Raw genomic sequence first — 26,255 nt, forward strand, 5'->3', positions numbered from 1 at the left:
AAATCATGTGTTTAACATTGAAGTTATTTGTGTTCCTTTAACTGAGACGAGGTGAAGGTGAATTGATGATTTACAGTAGAACTACCTGAGATTTAGGAGTACAAGACAAACTGCCTGGTCTAATTAAAAGAACATAGAATGGCATTAATAATCATTTGAAAATACAAATCAAAGTGCTTGTGAGCACAAAAAGGGTAAATATTGCTTTCATTTTGCAATTTTGCTAAATTGATTTGTACTAAGTTATAATTTGAGTTGGAGTTATCTACCTTTGAACATGATTGTACATTTGTAGCTGAACCTTTTTTTATCACAGATTCATACACCATGCATTAGTTCTGTAATTGTTTTACTTGGCAAGTACATTAATTCAAATACACATCACATTGTAACATAAATATTTAAGTATAACATATCATTAATGAATTGCATGATATTGACTGGATACCATATAAAGAGTTAGCACTTCACTGCACTATTTTGTTAAAATAATGCAAGGTAGTGACAAACCTTGGAAGATTTATAAATCAAGTCTTAGAACCATAGGTTTTTTTAGTTGAATTTAATTCAATCTTTACCCAAAAAAGAATGTTCAAGTCAGAAATGTTTTATAGTTTGCATTTTTTAAACTTTTTTCTTTTAATATGATACAAATTATAAAAGACTATAAATAATAAAAGATAAAGAAATACCAAATTTTCTGACAATAAACCTCATTCAAAATTTTGCCATTATTTATGTAAAATAACCTAACAGAAGAAAATCAAAGTTCAATATCAATTTCTTGTTATTTTTAACTAAAAAATACAATTTGTTAACAGACAATTTAAAGTTTCTTCCATATTAAAGAAAATGCTCTCTCTTCAAATTCATTGATCATAAAACACAATGAGTCATTATTTCACAGTACTGATGGTTAAAAGTATTCAATCCATTTTCACTTTCAAATGCCCTTTTCATTGAATAAGAAGAAATTCAAATGCTTAAGATTCAAAATCCATTGTTGTTTTTTCTCTTGAAAGACTAATTCCTTCTGGAAGCTGGCTCTTGTAAATAAATAAAGGAATTTGGGAAATCTGGAAAGAAAAACATGATGAAATATATATAATCTATAAACTAGAATCACTTGTTGTTGTATCTTGTTTGACTTTTGTTTGTTTCTGATTTTTTTCCTGAAGTATTGTCAGTTGGTTTTTGACTTAGGGCTATTCCAGAAAAAAATGTATGGGGGGGGGGGGGGGGTTGGAAGGCACATTATATTAATAATACATGGGTGATGGGTATCAGAGCAACTTTTAACACTATAATGCACTATAATTCTCAATTACAATTGTCTGGGTGGCGGGTGCTGACAAAAAATGCCTTCCAACCCCCCCATACATTTTTTTCTGGAATAGCACTTATGAGTTTGAGTATTCTTTTGGTATCTTTTGCCTCTCATTGAGGATAAATCATAGGAAACATCCAACTACCACACATTGAGGATAAATCATAGGAAACATCCAACTACCACACATTGAGTAAGTGGAAAACTAATGTCTTTTGTCAGTTAATTCTTTGTAATATTTTAATGTACAATTTGTGGTCCCTTCATGTTTCATGCACAAGAACAAATAAAGAATGCAACTGATTTTTAATACCAGATTTATCATGCAGCTATGTTTTTTTTTTTATTGATTCACATTTTGTCATTTTGTGGCTTTTTATAAATACATGACTTTCACCAATCGTGAGCTGTTTTTTATGAATGGGTCAATTGGCACAAAGGACTTCCTGGAACAAACACTTCTTACTGTGACATAAATAACATAAAAATTGGGACCTTAGGACAATTTAGAAAGTCATTGATTGTCCATTTGACTACTACATATTTGCAGAAAAAAATTCTTAAAAAATCATTTTTTTCACATATTTTTCGTCTTTAAAATCAAAGATGTAAATTCAATTCATTATTATACAAATTAAAAAAATTGACTGATCTGCAAGAAAAGGTAACTCTAATTGTCACCTGTTTTGCCATATGATAAGAGTAAATTATAACTCTTGTATTTTACGATCAAAATCTGTCATTTTGACATGAAGTGTAATAGAACTAATTGTCACCCCCTTGAACATGTGATTGGATAAATTATCACCCTCGTATAAACCAATCAAAATCTTATATTTTGTTGTGGAGTATAATGATTATCAATTATTATAAAACTATCAAATAACTATGTACTGTAAATTCAGAAATCATTGCGTGCATTTATAATTGCAATTTTGTCATTTTAGACTTAAATGCGATTTTAATTTTTTACAATTTTGAAAAAAGACCCTGTTTAGTTCATCATGTTCATATAAATTATTTCAAAATGCAAGTTTAAATTATTGCGTTTACAACTCTGTCGCATTTTTCGCATTAATAAAAACCTCGCAATAATTTCTGAATTTACAGTATACTTAATAAGCAGATGACTATACCTACTTAATAAGATCTAACTGCTGGAGGAACCATGGGGCATTCTTCTAGATTTAATGTATCGTCTATAACTGGTCTGTAACTTAATTCTGTCTGTAAGCATATAAAACACAGTCAATATCATTGCAAATTCTATTGATTAATTTTTCACCAATGGAAACTAATTTCATAAAATGGACTTCCAATGTCCATTATAAACAAATAATTACTTTAGATGTATGTTTCATTATAATACGTTATTTTGATTGGCTAACTGCACATCACGTGATATTCTGTAAGCAATTGCATTACACAATAAAACTTATCATTCATGACAATATGAGGTCCCACAACAAAGTGCACAGGTGAATTAAATAAAAAATTGATAAAATTCCTGTTTTCATGATCCTAGCTAAAAAATGTAATTATAAGTATTGAATGCTTCTTTTTGTAACTTCATAGGGTTGTAAAAGCGTTGACCATGCGCACATTTTAGAATGACGTGTTCCGCGCTTCATACAAAAAGTAAACCAGGTGCTCCGCAGGGCGCAGCTTTATACGACCGCAGAGGTCGAACCCTGAACAGTTAGGGCAAGTATGGACAAAACATTCAAGCGTGATACAGCTCTGAATTTGGATTGTGATCAAATTTTTGACATTACATGGTTTTTTTTTACACAAAACAAATGTCAAGATTTTACAAATCAATTAAAAATTTCTTCTTCAAACTTTTTAAATCTAAAATTAAATAGTTGACACAGCATAGGTTTCTGACACAGAATGAATGTGGTTTAATGAACTTAAAAGTTTTTTTTGCCTTTGAGCAATTCACTATGCTGTTGAATATTAATCCTCTCAAAAAAATGTTTATTTATGAAATCTGAAATGTCAAAAATTAAACCCCCCCCCCCTCCTTTTTTTCACATCCCTGTTTCCCTTTTTCCAAAACTGATATCAATTCAAATTTCTAATGGAGTTTGCAACAATAACTACTCTTTTAAATACATCATAAAATATTAAAATGTAAAATAAAGTGCTTGTTATCACTGAATGGTAAAGATTGGTTGGTAGTAAAAGTGAATATACATTGTTTATTGTATAAAACAATAAAAAAAACTTCATCAGCAACATTTTATATTGGCAAATTTCCAATGAAGTTATTTACATAAAGTTATTGGCAAATAAAAATAGAAAATGACATCATAGTCATGTCTGGCAAATGTCCAACATACATTATCTAAAAACATTTTAGATAAGATAAGGAAAAAAAGCTTCATCAGCAACATTTTATATTGGCAAATTTCCAATGAAGTTATTTACATAAAGTTATTGGCAAATGAAAATATAAAATGACATCATAGTCATGTCTGGCAAATTTCCAACATATATTATCAACTACTATTCTATACAAAGAAAGATAACTCCAATTGAAAATTAATTGCTATTGCACAATATTGTGCAATTAGATATTTCTTGCTATTGTGCAATACTGTGCAATTGAAAATTTCTTGCTATTGCACAATACTTGATATGGAATCCTGATTTTGACCAACTTGAAAACTGGGCCCATAATCAAAAATCAAAGTACATATTTAGATAAAGCATATCAAATAAGCCCAAGAATTTAATTTTTGTTAAAATCAAACTTAGTTTAATTTTGGACCCTTTGGACCTTAATGTAGACCAATTTGAAAACTGGACCAAAAATTAAGAATCTACATACACAGTTAGATTTGGCATATCAAAGAACCCATTTATTCAATTTTTGATGAAATCAAACAAAGTTTAATTTTGGACCCCCATTTGGACCAACTTGAAAACTAGGCCAATAATTAAAAATCTAAGTACATTTTTAAATTCAGCATATCAAAGAACCCCAAGGATTCAATTTTTGTTAAAATCAAACTAAGTTTAATTTTGGACCCTTTGGACCTTAATGTAGACCAATTTGAAAACGGGACCAAAAATTAAGAATCTACATACATAGTTAGATTCGGCATATCAAAGAACCCCAATTATTCAATTTTTGATGAAATCACACAAAGTTCAATTTGGACCCTTTGGGCCCCTTATTCCTAAACTGTTTGGACCAAAACTCCCAAAATCAAACCCAACCTTCCTTTTATGGTCATAAACCTTGTGTTTAAATTTCATAGATTTCTATTTACTTATACTAACGTTATGGTGCGAAAACCAAGAAAAATGCTTATTTGGGTCCCTTTTTGGCCCCTAATTCCTAAACTGTTGGGACCTAAACTCCCAAAATCAATACCAACCTTCCTTTTGTAGTCATTAACATTGTGTTTAAATTTCATTGATTTCTATTTACTTAAACTAAAGTTATTGTGCGAAAACCAAGAATAATGCTAATTTGGGCCCTTTTTTGGCCCCTAATTCCTAAACTGTTGAAACCAAAACTCCCAAAATCAATCCCAACCGTTCTTTTGTGGTCATAAACCTTGTGTCAAAATTTCATAGATTTCTATTAACTTAAACTAAAGTTATAGTGCGAAAACCAAGAAAATGCTTATTTGGGCCCTTATTGGCCCCTAATTCCTAAAATGTTGGGACCAAAACTCCCAAAATCAATACCAATCTTCCTTTTGTGGTCATAAACCTTGTGTTAAAATTTCATAGATTTCCATTCATTTTTACTAAAGTTAGAGTGCGAAAACTAAAAGTATTCGGACGCAGGACGACGACGACGCCGACGCCAACGTGATAGCAATATACGACGAAAATTTTTTCAAATTTTGCGGTCGTATAAAAATTTCCTGAAGATCTGTACCTAGAGTTTGTCAAAATAATTAATCAATTCATTAAAGAAATTACTGTTTCCCTCTTTCCAAAATAAAAAGAATGCTCTATCCAAACAAATTGGAACTCATAGGAATGTGTATTAATAAACAACAAGTAGAAAATTTAGCCTGTAAGTGATGTTTTAAACTCATGGCGACAATCACTTTGATTGGCATTTTTATAAGGTAAAATCTATTTGTAAAAGTTGTTTCAATGTTTCAAATAACATTTCCTATTATCTGTACAAAGGGAGATAAATTAAATAACATTTCCAATTATCTATACCAAGGGAGATAATCCAATGTTCTGTTTACCTTTCCAGACTCTATTTCAGTTTTAACCATTGTGTGTTTTCTCCAGTGTTCCTCGAATGGCTTCTTTTTTTGTCCTTCAATTGGTTTGGAGTAGTCATATTCATCAATACGGTCCTGAAAAGATCACAACGGCATCAGCATATTTTATTCCATATTTTTACAAGACCCATGCAAATTAAACAAAATGATAGAGAACAGGATGTCCCAAAATTTAATTCATGGGGGATGGAAGTCACTTTTTTCAGACCAAGACCACCCAAGAAATAATTTTATATTTAAGGAAGCTGGCTTGTCATATTTTGGAATTTTAGTCATATTTTCGAAATCCTCTGGTTTTATCCATTGGAATGCATTAATAAATTTTGCCTGGTGACCCCCATTTTTCTTTTTATAATTCTTTTACATGTATAGTTTTAAGCTGTCTGTTGAAGTCTTTTAAAATTTTTATTACTTTTTAATAGTTTTTGAGGACTTTAACTTGTCAATGATAAAGCTATGGAAAGTCAAGAGAGAATATTTTCCCGCCAAAATTTCAATGGCTAATATATCGAAAACGAGCACGGAGACCTATATTTTTTTTTTGCTCTATGGATTCCTATATTAATCCCCTATCAATATAAACTAGTCTTTTGAAAAGTTAATTACTTTGAAACTGAGAAGCGAACTCCCTTAATTTATATAATTCATACAAAAACTCTAAAGAAACTCCAACTGCCTTTGTCAATGGCTATTCCAGAAAATATTAATATTATATACCCCCCCTTCCCACAAAGTGATGGCACTTCTTTTTAACTTCCACCACTCACAGAAACACTCACAGAAATAAACAAGAATGTGTCCACAGTACACGGATGCCCCACTCGCACTATCATTTTCTATGTTTAGTGGACCGTGAAATTGGAATAAATTCTCTAATTTGGCATTAAAATTAGAAAGATCAAATCATAGGGCACATGTATACTAAGTTTCAAGTTGATTGGACTTCAACTTCATCAAAAACTACCTTGACCAAAAACTTTCACCTGAAGTGGGACAGACGGACGATCGAACGGACGGACGAACGAACGGACGACCGGACAGACAGACGGACGAACGGACGCACAGACCAGAAAACATAATGCCCCTCTACTATCGTAGGTGGGGCATAAAAAACAAATTAGAACTACACTCTCTTTGCATTTTGGTATTTTAAATACAACCACTGATACATTTTTTTTTAAATGCCTTACCTGGGGGGACATGGTAGTTTCTGGAAAAGCCCTATAATAATTTGATTGCCAAAATTCCCCCACCATATTATTTTTGGAACAGCCATGACTAAAATGTTGATCTGGAGCAAATATTTCATGAAAATAAGAATATCGATAACAGCATATTAAATTTTTCGTAGTTTAAAGTTTCATACCTTAAAATCTTCCCGACTGTGTGCTCCTCGACTTTCTTTCCTCTCGCACGCTGATACCATTGTCTGTACAGCATTTATCATCAAATTCTGTAATTCTAATGTTTCAACTAAATCTGTGTTCCATATCATTCCTCTATCAGTAATCTACAAAACAATCAACTAACATCAAATCTAAATATACCATTGATTTTACATCACATCTAAATATACCATTGCTTCTACATCAAATCTTAATATACCATTGAAAATAATGAATTCAGATAGAGATTGCCAGAATTACAATTCTTCTTGTTGACTATTCTAAATGATAGAAACCTTGACTGGACGAACAAATGTGAAACACACCTGTCCTAAGTCAGGAATCTGATGTACAGTAGTTGTAGTTTGTTTATGTAATTTATACGTGTTTGTCATAGTCTTGTTTTTTTATATAGATTAGATCTTTGGTTTTCCCGTTTTAATGGTTTTACGCTAGTAATTTTGGGGCCCTTTATTGCTTGTTGTTCGGTGTGAGCCAAGGCTCCGTGTTGAAGGCTGTACCTTGACCTATAATGGTTTACTTTTATAAATTGTAATTTGGATGGAGTGTTGTCTCATTGGCACTCATACCACATCTTCCTATATATATATCTATATACAGTAGTCAAATATTGAAATTCAATTGGCATTTCCATACTTAATGTAACTGATTAAACTGTTGAAATTTTTATTTCAACAAAAAATCAGTTAAAAAAAACAACACTTGACATTTTTATAGACTTGAGACAATTTGCAGCTTGACCATCTTTTCTAAAAAAGGTTTCTTATCCTCATTATGTCTTTTGGTATTTTTGTTGGATTGCTTATATCTTCTAATAATAGGGACGAAAGACACAAGAGGGACAGTCTAACTCATAGATTGAAAACAAACTGACAACACCATGGCCAAAAATAAAAAGACACAAAATAGAAAACTCAAGACTAAGCAACATGAACCCCACCAAAACATTGGGGTGATCTCAGGTGCTCCGGAAGGGTTGATATTAATATTAATTGATATTACCTTAAGGTCATCCATTTGTTGGTATAATTCTCCTAATTTTTTAACCCCTTCTTCTAAGACTGGTCCATCCCTGAACACTGCTGCATTGTTCTGCATAGCCTGACAAAATATTCATTCAATATTGTATTAACTAAGTATAACTAGTTGATCTGAGTAAATATTTTTGTGACTGTCATACAAGTGATAAGTTTAGCTAGCTATAAAACCAGATTTTCTACATATGGAAATGCCTGTACTAAACCAGGAATATGACAGTTGTTATCCATTTGATTGATGTGTTTGAGCTTTTGATTTTGCCATTTGATTAGGGACTTTCTGTTTGGAAGTTTCCTTGAAGTCAAATATTTTAGTTATTTTACTTTTTTTCAGCTATCATTACCATTACCTGGTCGCCAGTTTTTTCTTGGTTGAGGAAGCCAGGGTGCCTCAAGAGAAACATAAAGGTGTTATAATGTCAGGTTAAGAAATTCAAACTTGAGTATTTTTAAAATATGATCATCCTCTTAGATTTTTCACATTAATGAGTATCAAAAAATCTATTTAATTTTTCAATTATAACTTGGGTAACATGAATTGAACCATAAATGTACTTGTTCATACTAAAATTTAAATAAGAAATCTTAGGAGGTCATCTTCATGGTTAATAAGATAGTGTCTAAACAAAAATACACACAAACTGTTGATACTTATCATCGAGTCCATGCATTGTTAATTGTTTATTTATGACATGTCTTAATTTGGATATATGTTTTATGTGTAATAAAACAAATATGAGAATTGAAGTATAATCGATGAAGATGAGTTTGACATCTTATGCCTATTGGCATAGCAGAATTCATGAATTTTCTATACAATAAATGTTACCTTTTGCATGGCAAGTCTAAGCTCAGCTGTTGTAGTACCACCATTAGCATTTCTGACCTTATCAAGATTGGCTACAGAAAATTCTCCTGCATTCTGTAAAATATACATGATAAAATGAAGAACTACATATGATTTTTAAAATTTTAATTTAAATCAAGAATTAAAAGCATGGCAATCATGGGAGGCACCTTTAGATTAGGGCCTCTATCTTCCATCCCCATCCACAATATAAAATTTTCATTTTACTGATAATTCTTACTATAAACATGATAAACAAGAACAACCCACAATTAATTATTCGAACGACCTAGTTCACACCCCACAAATCAATTTTGGAACATTCCTGTAAATATCATATTGTTTGGGATTAAGGGCCTACGATACAGTTTTGATCCCGTATTTACATTTTAATAAAAATTTCAGTAAAGACCATTTGTGGCTGCATTTTTGCTCTCAAAAGAAAGTCATAACTATTTTGTTTTAAAAGATAAACACAAATTGTTTTTGGTTAAATAATTTGTAATTTCTTTATTTTATAAGTATCCTAAAAATTTATACATTTTTTTTCAGAAATAACCCATATTTATCAAATGTTCATGAATGTAGAAAAAAAGCATAATTTTTTGCTGTATATTTATCAAATTAAAAAAAATTGCACTATTTAAGTTTTCATGAAAATTGACACACATAATCTTATTGCGTTTTCAAACCAAATGTCCATGAACTCGTTTTCAAGTTAAAAAAGTATAAATGATAAAAATCAGTCGAAAACTGACTCTTTTCCTGATAAGTCATAGTTTGAAGTCACGAAAATAACAATTTACATTAGCAACGTCATTAACCCCCCCCCCCCCCCCCCCCCCTGTAACTGTATCGAATGCCCTTAAATGCATGCAATAAATGTCTGCTACATATATATATTCTTTTAAGAGATTAGAAATCTATTTATCTAGCTAATGTTGCCATATAGTTTTATCGAGAAACTTTCAAAAGGGAATGGGTTGATTTCTTAAAAAAAGATTTATCCCTACTATGTGTGCACATGCCTTTCCAATTTAAAGAACCATATATTTCTAATCTTGACTGAGCAATAAAGATAATTTTACTTTTTACAAAGTCAGTTGTAATACATGTGTAACAAATCCCCATTTAAAGCTTGTGCTAAGAATTTTCAAATCCAGCAAAGATTTACCATCAAGCTAGTGGCATACCTGGCTTATGGGTCCAATAGTCTCTCCTGGTTTATTTTCCTCAATGATGGTGTTGGCACAAGCCCTGCCAAAAACTACCAGATCAAGTAATGAGTTAGCCCCGAGTCTGTTAGCTCCATGAACGGAGGCACATGCTGCTTCACCACAGGCATACAGTCCAGGGACGACCTGATCTTTACCATCATTATATACAATAGCCTATAAATAAACAATAGGACATTTGTTAGTCTGAAATCATAGACACAAATATCTGGTAAGGCCAAAAAAAAATATATGTCTGTTTCCTGCTTCCAAGGCAAATAAATCAGGGTCGGTAGGTCGGGATTTTTTTTTTTTAATTATTTTTGCACTCCCTGTCAGATTTGCAGTTGGTTACATGTCATGTTTGGTTAGGGTCCTGTACCCCAAAATGATTTAATCCCTTTAAAGAAGCTTTAATTGAATAATCCTCCCAGTGCTGACATTTTTTAAACCTTAATTGTAGCACATTTGTGCTGGGAGCAGCCATTTTGATTGTTTGGGCATAGTAAAATACGGATCTGGATCGGACCGGAAATGAATTTTTCCAGACCGGAAACGATTTTTTTCCGGATTTGAATAAAAAGATCTAGGGTCGGGGGGGTTTGAGTCAGGGTCGGTCGGGAAACAGGAAACAGACATATATTTTTTTTTGGCCTAACAGACAGGCATACAGTCCAGGGACGACTTGATCTTTACCATCGTTATATACAATAGCCTACAAATAAATATTATGACATTTGTTAGTTTTTAGTTAAGGATACAAAGATCTGGTAATAGACTCTGATACAACTTATAGCTAATTGTTTGCAATTACTAGACATCACAAAGGTTCCTGTAAAATGTTGACGTCATAATAGAAAATATCTGACACCACCTTTTTTTATATGAGTAAAAAAGTAATGCTTACCTTTAGAACGTGTCAAACTTGAAACTTCACTTATCACGCTTATAGAACATACTTTTAAGTTGTTTTTTTTCTCTCTTTTTTTTATTCTAAATTCAAGATTCTTGGACCAAACCTGTTATAAAGGTTTTTTAGTGTTTTTATTTGTTTGTTTGTTTGCAATTATGATCTTCTTTAAATTCAAAATACAACATACACCTTTTTTAGATGATTTTGCATGATGGTAATAGACCAAGGATCCAGAATTTTTTTCACAATTTCTGTCACTTTGAGATAACTTAAGTTGCTGCCCCAATTTTTTTTAAATGTCGAAATCACACTGGATTCATAGCTTCTACAAACTTCTTTTGACTGTTTCATCACATTTTCTTCATGAATTTTCTTATCATCCGCACTATCATTTTCTATGTTCAGTGGACCATGAAAATGGGGTAAAATTGGCATAAAAATTAGAAAGATCATATAATAGGGAACATTTGTATTAAGTTTTAAGTTGATTGGACTTCAACTTGATCAAAAACTACCTGGACCAAAAACTTTAACCAAAAACTTTAACCTGAAGTGGGACGGACAGACGAACAGATGCACAGACCAGAAAACATAGTGCCCATAAATGGGCATAAAAACAGAAGTTTGTATGCATTTATTTTTGTGATTGATTATAAAACCACTTTCAACACTATTGTGCTATTTCATGCCAGTTAATTTCTATTGGTGAAGGAAGCCAAAGTGTGTGAAGACAACCAACAACTTTCTGTAGGAAAACTGACAATCCTAGTCAATACACCTGCCATGTGACATGTGTGAACGATTCAAACCCACATGCTCAATGATGACAGGCTAGGAATACAGCTGTATAGAAATATTTCTATCCAAATTTTAAATGCATTATTTCATTTTTTTGTAAAACCCATCTCATGGCAAATTTTCGCAATAACATAAATAATTAAAACACTGCATTTATAAAAGTATGAATTGGAACTGTAAAAAAGGTCCCTACCTGTCCTTTGTAGTTAGTAGGTACACCCCCCCCCCATGTTGTAGTGCCTACCTGTCCTTTGTAGTTAGTAGGTACACCCCCCATGTTCATGATGTTGTAGTGCCTACCTGTCCTTTGTAGTTAGTAGGTACACCCCCCATGTTGTAGTGCCTACCTGTCCTTTGTAGTTAGTAGGTACACCCCCCATGTTGTAGTGCCTACCTGTCCTTTGTAGTTAGTAGGTACACCCCCCATGTTGTAGTGCACTGTTGGGAGAACGGGAATGGGATCCCTGGTAACATCAACACCAGCAAAGATCATGGCCGTCTCTGATATTCCTGGTAGTCTAGTCTTTAGGACTTCGGCAGGTAGATGAGATAACTGTAGGTATACATGGTCTTTCTCTGGTCCAACTCCTCTGTAAATATAAAATCCATGATTCAGTTTAAGGTGGTACCTAACACCATAACTTAAATCAATTCGGCTTGTTTAATTTCGTTAAAATTTTGACAAAATATTTATCTTGACCATTTGACAAAAATATTAAAATTTCATAAAAAAAATGAACCTGACACATTATCAGAAAAAAAAGGTTGGATATATAACAGTTTAACATACACTCATTTTGATCATTGAGCATGTTGAGAAACTTCAAATTTTTTTTAACAACATAACGTATTATTAAAATGTTCAGCTGCTTTTCAAAGTTATCCCACTGTACTGTTATTTAACATCTGAAGTAGAATTCTTTTAACTCTGTGTTGAATGTTCTATCAACATTAGGCCAGGGTTTTTTAATTTGTTTGTTTACAGATTTTTCCAATGAAAAAGTCGGGTTGGTCGGTCGGGAATAAAAGAAATCTTTCAAGACAGATAAATATGCAAAAAAAACAAAAAGATTTCACCTTTCTATCAATATGTTTGGTATGCTATTTTGTTATTATTTCTTAAATTTTATTTTGATGACAAATGATTGCTCAGCTGTCATAAACATCGCATGACATCGTCTTTAATAATTTCCAAAAAGGGGTTGTGACCAAGGACAAAGACGAAATTAAATTGTCATTTCACAATTAAGAATATAAAACAGATCCTCATAGCTCTTTATCAATTTCAGGAAACTTGGTGAAAAGTGATCTTCAAGCACAAAAACTGATAATTGAGAGTATAATTCCAGGCATATTACCTGCCCTCTCTTATTTCTATAGTACTAGATCTTGACACCACATCTCTGGAGGCCAGATCTTTAGCTGTTGGAGCATATCTCTCCATGTATCTCTCTCCTTCAGAGTTAATAAGATAACCACCTTCTCCTCTGGAGCCCTCAGTAATCAAACAACCAGCACCATATATACCTACAATAACAAATCAACTAACATTTCAGGATTATTTCTATCATTTTTTTAGAGATAAGAAATGAAAAATTCCCATTTATAAAGGGGCATAACTCCAAAACAGTAATAGTGACACCACCAAAATTCAAACTAGATCTGTGTATTGTGGTTATACACATTGTGTATAAGTTTTCATAACATTTGGTTGAGGCAAACTTAAAATTTTTGGACTTACAGTTGGACTAGGGGTAAAACTTAATGCCCCAATCCACTACGGCATAGTACGGCGTGGGCATAAAAAAAGAATAACACTAAGCAATGAAATTCTTATTAAAATTATCATTAAAATATATTTTTGTATAACAAACCTGTGGGATGAAACTGTACAAATTCCATATCTTCATTCTGTAGTCCAGCCCTAGCTACCATAGCCGTCCCATCTCCTGTACATGTGTGGGCCGAGGTACACGAGAAATAGGCTCTTCCATATCCTCTGTCAAAACACAAAGTCAATCATGCATGTCAACAATATATTTTACAAATCATGCAATTACTTTTAGGTGAAAGGTTGAATAGATAATGTCTATCATGTTTGTGTGCATGGTGTATAATATTAAAATTCTACCAGATATGTCTGTTAGTTTTCAAATACTTGTGACAGAGGAAAATAAAGACTTTAAGGGTAACTGATGATGTACATGGTGTATGGAGACAATCATCACACTGTGTAAGGTTATAGGTTAAATAAATAATGATTCTAATGAAAAATTTGATTGCATGGCTTAGATGGTACATAACCAGCAGGTACTGCTGTTAGTTTTCAATATTTCTGACTTTTTTGAAAATTATGAATTAAAAGAATAACTTGACATGGTTAACCAATTATTAACAATTTCAACCTCTTTTCTATCATTGATAATCATACATGTAATATGAAGTTCAATTTTTCACAAATCCATGCAAACTCCATGCTGAGACAGTGTTTTTGTTCTTCATTCAATGCAATGATCATTAATATTCATTTTTATTTGTGTATTTATTGCCTCCTTTATCATGTTTAAAGAAAGCTGAATGTGCCAAATTGTGACAGATAAAAAGTAAAATAAACATGGCTAAGGACTAACTATAGATTCAGTCTTCAGGATAAACTTTTAAATCAACAGGCCCAAACCCAAAACTCAATTTTGGGAAAGTTATGTTGGCCTGTTTAGATGATTTTTAAGGTCTGTAAGCAATTTTACTAGCCTGGGCTGCTAGGTCTATGATTAAGTGTGAAGACTGCATATTATGATATAAATGTCATTGGAACCTCACCAGGGGTCGAAATTAGCGCTGGTCCAGTGGTCCAAGACCAGTTGAATTTTTCTCAGACCAGTATATTTTGTCAGCTGGTGGTCCGGCGGACCAGTAGAAAAGCTTACATTCAACCCCTGAACCTTACTGTAATTGTTTTACAGCCTTACCCTGTGGCCAGAATAGTGTTTTTAGAATGGAATCTGTGAATGGTTCCATCTTCGAGATTCAAGGCAATTACTCCACGACATTCTCCATCTTCCATGATCAGGTCCATAGCAAAGTATTCAATGAAGTATTTGGTGTCATAGGCTAGTGACTGAAAATAAAAAATAAAAAACTTTATCACCAATTTTTTCAACATCTCTGAAACTTTAAAAGATTGTTGATATCATTTTTTTAAACATATATCTAAAATTATAATGTTTTGTTACCATGGTACAAAACCAGGAAATTTTTGGGGTTTTTGTTTTCCAAGATTTGAGCTGAAGTGAGATACATTACGTTTGTAATTGTCATGCTTTATTAATCTCTGAGGTAATAATCTCATCTTCTTTGCATCTGTTAATAGCTGATTAATGGGAGGCCTAGCTAGTAAGGCCAGGGGGTGCACAGACAAAGACGAAATCAAATGTCATTTCACAAACAAGAAAAACAGATTCGCGTAGCTTTTAATCAACTCCAGAAAACTTGTTGAAATATGATCTTCAAGCATGAAAACTGATAAAGAAACAAGAATGTGTCCTCGCACTATCATTTTCCATGTTCAGTGGACCGTGAAATTGGGGTAAAAACTCTAATTTGGCATTAAAATTAGAAAGATTATATCATAGGGGACATGTGTACTAAGTTTGAAGTCGATTGGACTTAAACTTCATCAAAAACTACCTTGACCAAAAACTTTAACCTGAAGCGGGACAGACGGACGGACGGACGCACAGACCAGAAAACATAATGCCCCTCTACTATCGTAGGTGGGGCATAAAAATATGTAAAAACGTCGTACATTCCCATTTTTTATCCAAATGGACGATATTTTTTATTATCTATGAAACAAGAAAAAATGATTATTTAATATTCAGTACTTTAACTTGATGTCTTCCACCTGTGTACATTTGGACAAGTCTATTTCTATCAGATGATGCATCTTACGGACTGATCACAAATACGGGGGGAAACGAACTTATTGTGTACATTACGTTTGTAATTGTCATGCTTTATTAATCTCTGAGGTAATATTCTCATCTTCTTTGCATCTGTTAATAGCTGATTAATGGGAGGCCTAGCTAGTAATGCCAGTGTTTGATGTTTTTACATATATATAAAAGTGGAACTGAAACTGTCTTTAAGTTTTAGTAAAAAGGTCACAAAAGCTGTGTCCAAAATGACATGCATAATGACAATGTTAAAGAGTCATAAAGGGTTTCTTGTGAGCATTTTGAAATGTCCAATACCCTTACCCTTCCATAAAGTGTATGTAACAATGAATGTCCAGTTCTATCTGCTACACAACAACATCTGTGAGCTTGACCGCCTTTTCCAAACTTTGTACTCTGTCCACCGAACGCTCTCTGGTAAATTTTACCATTTTCTAATCTGCTAAATGGCATACCATAGTTCTCAAGCTGAAAGATATTAATATTTAATTTAAAAACAGAGTGCATTTTAGACATTATATCCAGTATAAACCATGAACTCTAAAACCCTTATTTATGTAATTTGATTTGAACATTTTTATTGCTTAGATATTGTGGATATGGTTAATAAATCTATCTGTTTACTAAACTGTGAGTCATATAATTATTGAGACAACTATGTTTGTATATTTCTTATCAATACACTTGCCTTGAGGATGTTGAGTAAACATTGACTATTTAACACTGTAATACTGTCACCAATATAAACAATGTCTAACATTACTGTTTTGCTGTTTATCTTTTATAGCCATATATATTGTTGTTTTTTTGTCTTGTATGATTTTTTTTGTTTTTTTAGTTCATTTGTATGTTTTGGAGTTAAATGTGACGTCCATATCTCTGAACTTGTACACATGTTTATTTAGGGGCCAGCTGAGGACCACTTTGGGTGCTGGATTTTCTAGCTGTGTCGAGGACCTATTGGTGGCTTTTGGCTGTTGTCTGTTCTTTGGTCGGGTTGTTGTTAATTTGATATGCACTTTGTCCCTTGAGGGTACCCCTTATGGAAACAACAGATATTCTATACAGTATGTGTTTCACAAGTGTGTTGTATCATTGACACAAACCTCAATAACAGCTTTTGGTGCTTCTTCACACATGTAATGGATTGCATCTTGATCTCCCAGCCAATCAGAACCTTTCACTGTATCATAGAAATGGTACGTCCAATGATCTTCTTCCATGTGACCTAAAGCTGCATTGATACCACCCTAGACAAACAGATAAAAGTTATATTAGTAATGCAATAAATTTTGGTAGAAGTAAATGTAGTTTGAAATAAGTTTAAAACCTTTGCTTTTCATTAGCTAAACTAATTATGCAGTGATCTGGAAGGTTTTTTTCACTATGGGCCCAGGGCCCCTCAAAAATAAATTCAATGGGCCATTTAAAAAAATAATGGGCCATGTTGTCAAATGAGTGGGCCATTTTAATTGACTTCTGTAAAAAAAAAATTATCAGTATATTTTGGCAAAGAGGTGTTGATACTTACCTTTATGATTTTAAATACAATCATGGATATTGTTCCTGTGATTTTATAATTGCAATTTCAATGAATATACAATAACTTCTTCCAACCCCAACAATATTTTAGTCAACCTTTATTTACAATGTTTAAACTGGTACTGTTGCCTTGTTCATGTTCATGGTTTTTTTTTTGTACATTAAATTTGGGTCTTCATCGATACCATACTTATTTTAGACGTTCCGTATCAGAGGGACATTTCAGGCATTTCCTCTGCACTTCTTGTATTATTATAACTTCATCACTGTGACAAGAATAACAGTATAGAGTACCATTAATTCATAGAACATAACAACAAATCGCTGAAGTCATGTTTACAAAATGTGAAAACGAGCCAAAGACCAAAAAATGACAAGGACAGTTAGGCGTCTTTTATGGAGACAAAAACTATATTCCTAAAAAGTCTTGGGGTTCTTCAATCGAAATAATAGCAAGCTAAACTAAATGAGATTATTATTAGAGTTAAATCTCGTCTGTACTAGCCAAATTTCACAAATTTAAAGTTGTTTATAAACAAATATATCATGAATGATGGCTAATTACGTTTTTCGGGTTATCAGTTAGACCGCAAGGTTCTATTATTACAATCTAGGAAAACACAGAGACGTTAAATCGCATGGTTCTATTTTGATAGGGAAACACCAAAAACGTCCCAAAAATATATAGGTGCTCCTATTATTGGAGGAACATTTAATACACAGTTGTGTACACACACATGGCGGCACGGAACACGATCGGAAATTCATTTGACGATATCTAAACATTTCGAAACGAAGTGAAAAATATCGTGCGCCACGTGGGCGCTTATATTTGGCACTGTATGTGCCATTTCTGGTCAATATGCGTTATAGGCGCACGTCCTTCCCGATCACTGATTATGTATGTGCCTGTCCCAAGTCAGGAGCTTGTAATTCAGTGGTTGTCGTTTGTTTATGTGTTACATATTTGTTTTTCGTTCATTTTTTGTACATAAATAAGGCAGTTAGTTTTCTCTATTTTGAATTGTTTTACATTGTCATTTCGGGGCCTTTTATAGCTGACTATGTGGTATGGGCTTTGCTCATTGTTATAGGCCGTACGGTGACCTATGGTAAGGTTGTTAATTTCTGTGTCATTTTGGTCTGTTGTGGAGAGTTGTCTCATTGGCAATCATACCACATTGTACCACATCTTCTTTTTTCATATTAAATACTTAAGGTTAATTATAAACCATATAAACAATGATTATGACAATTGTTCAAAACCCTTATCAAATTATTCCACACTTATTTTTACAAGTAAAAATAACATTCTTAATCAAAAAGTAAATAAATATATCTATATTTTCTATTCTGACACAAATATAGACTAGGCCACGGTTTTTTAATTTGTTGGTTTACGGATTTTCTCCATGAAAAAGTCGGGTCGGTCGGTCGGAAAAAAAAAGAAAAAAAAAGATCTTTCAAGACATAAAACTGATATGCAAAATAAATATATATATATATTTCACCTTTCTAATAATATGTTTGTCATACTATTTTGTTATCATTCTTAAATTTTAGTTCGATGAAATAGTATTTCTCAGCTGTAATAAACATCGCATGACATTGTCTAATAATTTCCCGTAAAAAAGGGGTGCATGGACATAGACGAAATTAAATCGTCATTTCACAAACAAGAAAAAGAGATTCATGTCGGTAGCTCTTAATTAAAACTTGGTGAATAGTAATTAGCACGAAAACTGATAAAGATAAAAATGTAAAAACGTCGTACGAAAATAAGTTTCAACACGCGTGTCAAAAACGTAATAGACTCGATCGTCCACTGGAAAAACGAGAATATCGGGTTAAATAATAGTTGTCATGCATTCCCGTTTTTTTATCCAAATGGAACATATTTTTTTATTATCTATGAAAACAAGAAAATTTCAAATGATTTGTTAAAATTCAGAACTTTTACTCGGTGTCTTGAACTTCCACCTGTCCACATTTGGACAAGTCTATTTCTATGAGAACAGGCATCTTACGGACTGGTGACAAATAAAGGAAACGAACTTATTGTGTAACTAGTTTTAAACACAGATTTCGTTCCGCAAAATTGTTTGCGCAAACAATATTTCAAGGTCATTAATAATTGATTTGTCTATTTTTAGAAACGTAAACTGAAAGTTTCATTTTTTCACAACAGAAAGTGTCATCACTTCTGTATTAAGTGATTTATGCATTTCCTTTCATAAAAAAAGGAAATTTTAATTATTTTTCAGGGATAATGCATTTGTTAGGGTCGGCGGGGAATAAAAAAGCATGAAAAGTCAATTTTATTTTTATTCTGGAAATTAGCAAAATCGGGTCGGCGGATCCGTAAACCAACAAATTAAAAAATCCTGGCCCTATGTAAAACAAAATATTTCATTATTTTTAACATGTTTCAAAGTAAAATGTAATAATGATGTAATAGTATTCATTTAAACTATTTTCTTTATTTTTTTTCCAGATAAATTCTTGATAATGCTAAATTGTAACTCAGTCTTTTCAGAAGTTTAAGTGGCACTGGCCCAAATTATACCCATGACTGTTCTCTTATAGAATATATATATCTGTGAGAAATAATCAGGACTGTTCAAGAAAACACTATGCCACCAGGGAAGACAATTTTTTTTTAAATCTTATGTAGGTATTTGTAGTTGAAATATCAAAATGAAAAGACACTTGTTTTAATTTATTTTTATTTCTAGGGGTGATGGTGGTTAAAAAAAATTGCTGTCCTAGGTGGACATAGTATTTTCTGGAACAGCCCTCAGAAAACCACACTGTCATTTCCGCTGCAGTTTCAACATTATTCTTTATTGACTCACTTGTGCTGCAACTGTATGAGATCTGGTTGGGAATAATTTGGTTATACATGCTGTTTTAAATCCTTCGTTAGCCAATCCAAATGCTGCTCTTAATCCTGCTCCACCAGCACCAACAACTACTGCGTCATATTTATGGTCAACAACAGGATAATCACGCGAAATCTAAAAATAAACAAGCATTCTGTGAGTATTACATAATCATATACATGATGTATTTGCTTTGGTAAGAAATAAGTATGTTAACAAGCTAAGTGTTTATCCTGCTGAATTAATGGATATATATATATAACTCGTCTAAACATCAACCCAACAATGTTAGATCTGTAAATTTGCTTTCGCAAATTTTTGGTTCTTCCCTCGCCGGGATTCGAACCCATGCTACTGTGATATCGTGACACCAAATCGCCTGCACTGCAGCCGTCCTGCTAGACCACACGACCACCTGGGCTCTCAAAAAAAGAGCTTTCGGTGGGCATGTGTTACCTTTCCACGTCAGTTTTAATCTAGCGGCGTACTACAGTACATGATATATAAGGCATGAAGATGTTATTGTTACAGATCAGCTAAATTATCTATAGTAAAGGATCCTACAAATTTAATGTAAGATACAGTCACAGAAAATAATTATATTCATAAGTACGTCTGAGTCAGTGACAACCCTACAACAGATGTATCCATCGGATCACCATCAATGATGGTGATACATGGCTGTGTACATAATGTATATACAACTCGTCTAAACATCAACCCAACAATGTTAGATCTGTAAATTTGCTTTCGCAAATTATTGGTTCTTCCCTCGCCGGGATTCGAACCCATGCTACTGTGATACCAAATCGCCTGCACTGCAGCCGTCCTGCTAGACCACACGACCACCTGGGCTCTCAAAAAAAGAGCTTTCGGTGGGCATGTGTTACCTTTCCACGTCAGTTTTAATCTAGCGGCGTACTACAGTACATGATATATAAGGCATGAAGATGTTATTGTTACAGATATATATATACAACTCGTCTAAACATCAACCCAACAATGTTAGATCTGTAAATTTGCTTTCGAAAATTTTTGGTTCTACCATGTAAATTATACTGATACTTCATCAGAAAATAGAAACAACATAAACAAGATAAACCTATACAAAAACTGACTCTTACTTCATATACTTAGTGTTTTCAACAGAATACTATACCATGATATATATTGAATTATCCTCAATTAAATATATCTTGAAACCATATTTTCTCAAATGTTCCATAATTTAAAGGCCTCTACTGCAGTCCCTCAAATAAAGGTGGCATGTACTATAGAGGAGTTCATGTGCAAAATACCTAGATTGTTTAGTTTTAACTTTAATTAAAAATTAAATGCTTCTCTCTGTAAATTTATTTCGGTGTCAAAGTGTTGACCACTGTTCATTTTGTATGAAGCTTGGAAGATCTTTTACAATCCTATACATTTACTAGAAGAAGCATTCAATACATTATTTTCTAGGATCATGAGAACAAAATTTCTGTCAAGTTTTTCTATTATTTGTAAACCTGTGTACATGTGTACTTTTTTGTGAATTTTCTTGTGTCATCCTGAATATTACATGTCATTTTGAAATGAAGGTTAATTTCAGAATGATCATGATGATGAGAGATTGCAGTTGGACAATCAAAATAACATATATTATAATAAAACATGCATGTAACATAGTCTAATTGGTACTATTTCATGTAAAACATGCATGTAACATAGTCTAATTAGTACTATTTCATGTAAAACATGCATGTAACATAGTCTAATTGGTACTATTTCATGTAAAACATGCATGTAACATAGTCTAATTAGTACTATTTCATGTAATTTTGGTCATAATACATGAAAACAGTTTTCAATAAGCATGATAAGGCCAAACAAAAAAGTCAGTGTGTTTACTGTCGCATGCTGAACAAAAATAGGGTAGGGGATTTTTTTTTATTGTTATTAATATTTTTTTTACATTGAGTCTATGGGAGCAACATTAACATTGTGATTTAAAAGTGCTTAATCAATAATGGCCAAAAAAAACTTTAAGGTAGGTAGGGGACTAGGGGTACAGTAAACACACCGACTTTTAATTTGGCCTAAGTTCATTATACAAACCTGGCTTCCTGTTGATGATTTGGCGTCTGAATTTCTACCATTCACTTTAAAAGAAAAATTTCTCTGTACTGCTGCTAATGGCTGTCCTGTCTTCAGGAACTAAAATATAAACAATCAAATGATGTTTAAAAATTAAACTCAAAGTCACCCTTATATCACTTTTTCTAAAATGTTTGGAGCCACAGACTCTCCTGGCCACCATATACTCTTACCTCATTTGCACTAGGAAAAACTCTAACATGACATTAAGCTGTTTGAGAAATACACTTGATCAGGATATTATACATTGTACAATGTTGTAAACAGGAAAGAAAAGACAATCCAAATATAACTGCCTTTTATTCTTAGACATGTTAGATAACAACTAGAGAAAAAAGAAAGCTGTTCTCACCTCAACCCTTTTAAATGTACATGTAAATTTATACAACATGCAATACTTTACTTTGAAAAAGTTGTTTTTATCTTGTAATGTCTTGGTTTGGTGTTTTCATGTTTGGTTTGGTAGTAAATTTATTCATCATGACCCAGAATTATGATGTCCATAAATGACGTAAAAAGACTGAAATAGCAATAAAGTTAACATATATTGTCACCAACAAACATGACAAAGAGATCCACCTTTTCTAAAGAACTGACAAGCCCTGAATTCTGATCCTGCCCCTAAACAAATACTCTTAAGACTTAAGTAATGCAAGAATTTACCCTGAGCAATGATGTAACATAACAAGAAGAAATTGGTCTGTGAGAAAAGTTGTGTCAATACATCTTATCGCTATTTGTCCGCCATAACTAGACTGTAAAATTTTGACGTCATAATAGAAAATATATGACGCCACAATGGAAAAGCTATTGTTGTATGACATCAAAAGTTAAAGCGGGACATATTTTCATGTCAAGCGGAAATAGACGTATTTACACTTGTATGCAAATTTGTCCGCCATTACATAAAATCTCACAGGTTCCCGTAAACTTTGACATCATAATTCAAAACATTTGACGTCACAACTAAAAAGGGATTGTTGCTTGATGTCAAAAGGTTATTCAGAGGTGATAAAAGGTCATTTGGAGGCAAAATACAGCTAAAGACCAAAATTGTAAATACGTTTATAGCAATACACCTTGTCGCTATTTGTCCGCCATTACTGGATATCTCACAGGTTCCCCTAAAATTTTGACGTCATAATACAAAATATCTGACACCACAATGGAAAAAAATATTGTTGTATGCGTCAAACGTTCAAGTGGACGGGTCAGCCGGGATTAGCGTTAAGGTGTATTTTGCCCTTAGGCTTAGGATCAGGATGGTTACATAAATGATATGATCAGAACTCCAATAATTATAGGGTCTAAGAAGTCTTTTCTTATTAATAATGTGACGTAATTTACGAAAATTTATTAACTCAACCGAGAAATACACTCCGCAGACGTAATGATCATCTCAATATTTTCGGGAAGTTTATATCCAGTAACTTCCGAAGGTCACAAAATGCTAGCTATGTTTTAACATACTGGCGTTGTCAAGTACCAACTATGCTATAACTTAAAGCACAATGTTTCTCCTTCTGTTATTTTTAATTCAACTTTCTTACCAATTTTTGCAGAGGACCAGCTTTTGAAATGTGCGCCGACAGTTTCAGTGTTGATGCCATTCTTGAAGTAAAACGGAAATGAAGCAAAAATCATGTAGATGAACATGCGCAGTGCAATTTACATAACTGATTATATAAAACTTGTGTAAGAAGGTTATTCAAGACAAAAACAATAGAAAGGGAACTTATATGGAATAAGATATTAATTTTGGTGCTTAAAAGCACTTAAATAAAAGATTAATTGAAGGCAAAATCGTTGTTTATGTAAATGTAAACTAGTGGTGTGTCTAAATCACAAAACCGATAACGGATATATTTCCGGCAAAATCCGCTGAGCCACTGGCTACGGTTCCATGGAAATGTAAAAATAATAAAAAATATTAATTAAGCCTCAATAATTATTGTTACATTCGTAATTAATCGGTTCCTTACCCAACTTTGCATTCCGGCAATTAGTCTCCGATGTAACAATAATGTTTTTATTATTGCTACATTTCCATGTTACCGTAGCCAGTGCCAAATAGATAAAGATTCTGAAATTTAAGATATATGTATGTTCTCATATGAAAGTTTTGATGGAAATTCTTTAAATGAAAAGAAATGTCACTTATAATGAAAAAAAAATTACTTGAAAGGTTTATCATGTCACATAAAAACAACTCAGCACTAGTACTCGGGGGAAAAGGGGGGGGGGGGAGGGGTTGCCGGCACTTCAATACCGCTAGGGTACTGCTTATTTGGTGTAACTGTAATCAAGGATTTTCTCTGGGTTGGGAGCGGGATACCGGCCTGTATACAATGCAAGGTGATTTGACGTTACGCTGGAATAGGTAACCGTTTCAAGCTATTTAATTATGATACACACTTTTTTATTTCCAAAAAGCGTCTTTAGTTATTTTTTCATGGTAGCGTGAAATAAGCAGTCTACAACTGAAAAATTACTTTGATAACAGTGGCGGGAAATGTCGATTGTCAGCCAGCAACTTCTGGATTTTTTTTTTTTGCAATGGCGCCGCGAGGTTACTAAAAAAGTTTAAACTACGTGGGAAATTATCGAACTACAAGAGAAATTCAAAACGGAAAGTCCTTTGAAAATTAGCAAAATCAAAAGCTCAAACAGATTTAACGAATGGAACAAGCATTCCCTTAAGTAGGAAATGGTGAATTAAACCTGCATGGTTTAATAGCTAGCCAAACCTCTCACTTGTATGACAGTTGTGTAGAAATCCAACATCGTCTGAACGAAGCAAACAGACGTAATTAGTAAAAACGTCAAAATTTGGGATTCAGCAGTCAACATCGTAATATAATCTTAAGCACTTTACAACAAATAAATGTTTTAACAAAGAAACACAAAATGATATATAGACAATGCATTCATATTAAGCAAAAATGAAAGACAAGAACACACAATTGCAATTCAATTATTGACCATAGCTCAATGGCGGGATGTTTAAGTACCGACCCACGTCATAAGTAAATATTAAAAAAAAGGATAAATAGCAAAGGTTAACAATATACAGGGACAAAAACGTGAAACTTTATACAGGGACAGAAACGTGAAACTTTATACAGGGATAGAAACGGGGGAGTTTAACACGTAATTAAGACGATAAACAATTAACGCCAGTCAGTACCTTCAGGCTTGAATCTATACTTCAATAACGCTATGTATTATTTGTAAAGTTGAAACGGCATATTTATCAACAATGTCTCGGTATCTTCCAATGAACCTTTATAGAAACAGGACGCTTGTAATATATTCTGGTATTGAGATGACCGTTTATGTCAAATTCGAGGTACAGGTCTAAAAAATGAGGCGGAGGAAGCCATGTCTGTTGCTTCTTTAAATTCCCCAATCAGTAAAGTTTGGATTGTTAATGATGAGAACATCATCAATATATTATGGTCCTATGAAAGATGAAAAATCTGGAAGTTGGTTTACAAAACTACACAATTTTGACTGTAATTTATGGATTGCCATCGCCTTATGATATATCATTGAGAATCCACCATCAAAAATAAGTTGGAATAGACATGTGAATAACTGTATAAATAATCATTTTTTTTTATAAAATTTAAAGAAGGAAGCTAAAGAAAAGTCATCCTTGAAATATATTAATGTTAATGATTCCAACATAGGAACTGTGCATAATATTTGGAAAAGCAGTGGGACTGACCCGTACTCCGTAAATATGGTCGCTATTAAAGTTAAACTTGCCACTGGAATAATGGTTCTTCAGTATCAGAGGTCTAGATTTTCAAAAAACTGTATCTCAGCAAACTGTGCATTATGTAACATTGAACCAGAAGATACGACTCTTTTTAAATTTAAATGTGAAAAGCTGTCAAGCATAAGAAATCGCTTTATCAAGAGCTGAA

The 26,255-nt window shown here is 32.8% G+C and overlaps 1 protein-coding gene across 3 annotated transcripts; it reads right to left on the reverse strand.

Annotated features, from left to right (window-relative positions):
* Window positions 1-210: 210 nt before the first annotated feature.
* LOC139505218 (succinate dehydrogenase [ubiquinone] flavoprotein subunit, mitochondrial-like) lies at window positions 211-24,005 on the reverse strand. Of its 3 annotated transcripts, XM_071294978.1 has the most exons (17): window positions 23,874-24,005; window positions 22,285-22,383; window positions 20,161-20,322; window positions 16,870-17,013; window positions 16,067-16,231; window positions 14,777-14,925; window positions 13,682-13,806; window positions 13,166-13,334; window positions 12,202-12,397; window positions 10,782-10,811; window positions 10,076-10,243; window positions 8,865-8,957; window positions 8,001-8,099; window positions 6,959-7,102; window positions 5,554-5,667; window positions 2,468-2,554; window positions 211-1,076 (listed from the first exon to the last, which is right to left on the reverse strand). In XM_071294978.1, exons 1-16 carry the CDS (start codon window positions 23,931-23,933, stop codon window positions 2,468-2,470), a joined length of 2,004 nt encoding a protein of 667 aa, XP_071151079.1. In that variant the 5' UTR covers window positions 23,934-24,005; the 3' UTR covers window positions 211-1,076. The 3 variants fall into 3 exon arrangements, 2 of the variants coding, with proteins under 2 accessions (XP_071151079.1, XP_071151078.1); XM_071294977.1 differs by lacking the exon at window positions 10,782-10,811 and having other exon boundaries at window positions 10,076-10,273; XR_011659611.1 differs by lacking the exons at window positions 211-1,076; window positions 10,782-10,811 and adding an exon at window positions 2,097-2,317 and having other exon boundaries at window positions 2,418-2,554; window positions 10,076-10,273.
* Between the last annotated feature and the right edge of the window lie 2,250 nt (window positions 24,006-26,255).

This window comes from Mytilus edulis, unplaced genomic scaffold (genome assembly GCF_963676685.1).
Source record: "Mytilus edulis unplaced genomic scaffold, xbMytEdul2.2 SCAFFOLD_1237, whole genome shotgun sequence".
In the NCBI taxonomy this organism is placed as follows: Eukaryota; Metazoa; Mollusca; class Bivalvia; order Mytilida; family Mytilidae; genus Mytilus; species Mytilus edulis.

What these genes read in the sequence shown, in the direction of transcription:
- LOC139505218 (XM_071294977.1), bottom strand. Translation starts at nt 23,933, where the DNA reads ATGGCATCAACACTGAAACTGTCGGCGCACATTTCAAAAGCTGGTCCT. An exon ending in CTATTGGACCCATAAGCCAG is followed by an intron (nt 8,958 to 10,075) that starts GTATGCCACTAG and finishes TATATTTTACAG; the next exon opens with AATGCAGGAGAATTTTCTGT. An exon ending in TTAGACTTGCCATGCAAAAG is followed by an intron (nt 8,100 to 8,864) that starts GTAACATTTATT and finishes ATATTTTGTCAG; the next exon opens with GCTATGCAGAACAATGCAGC.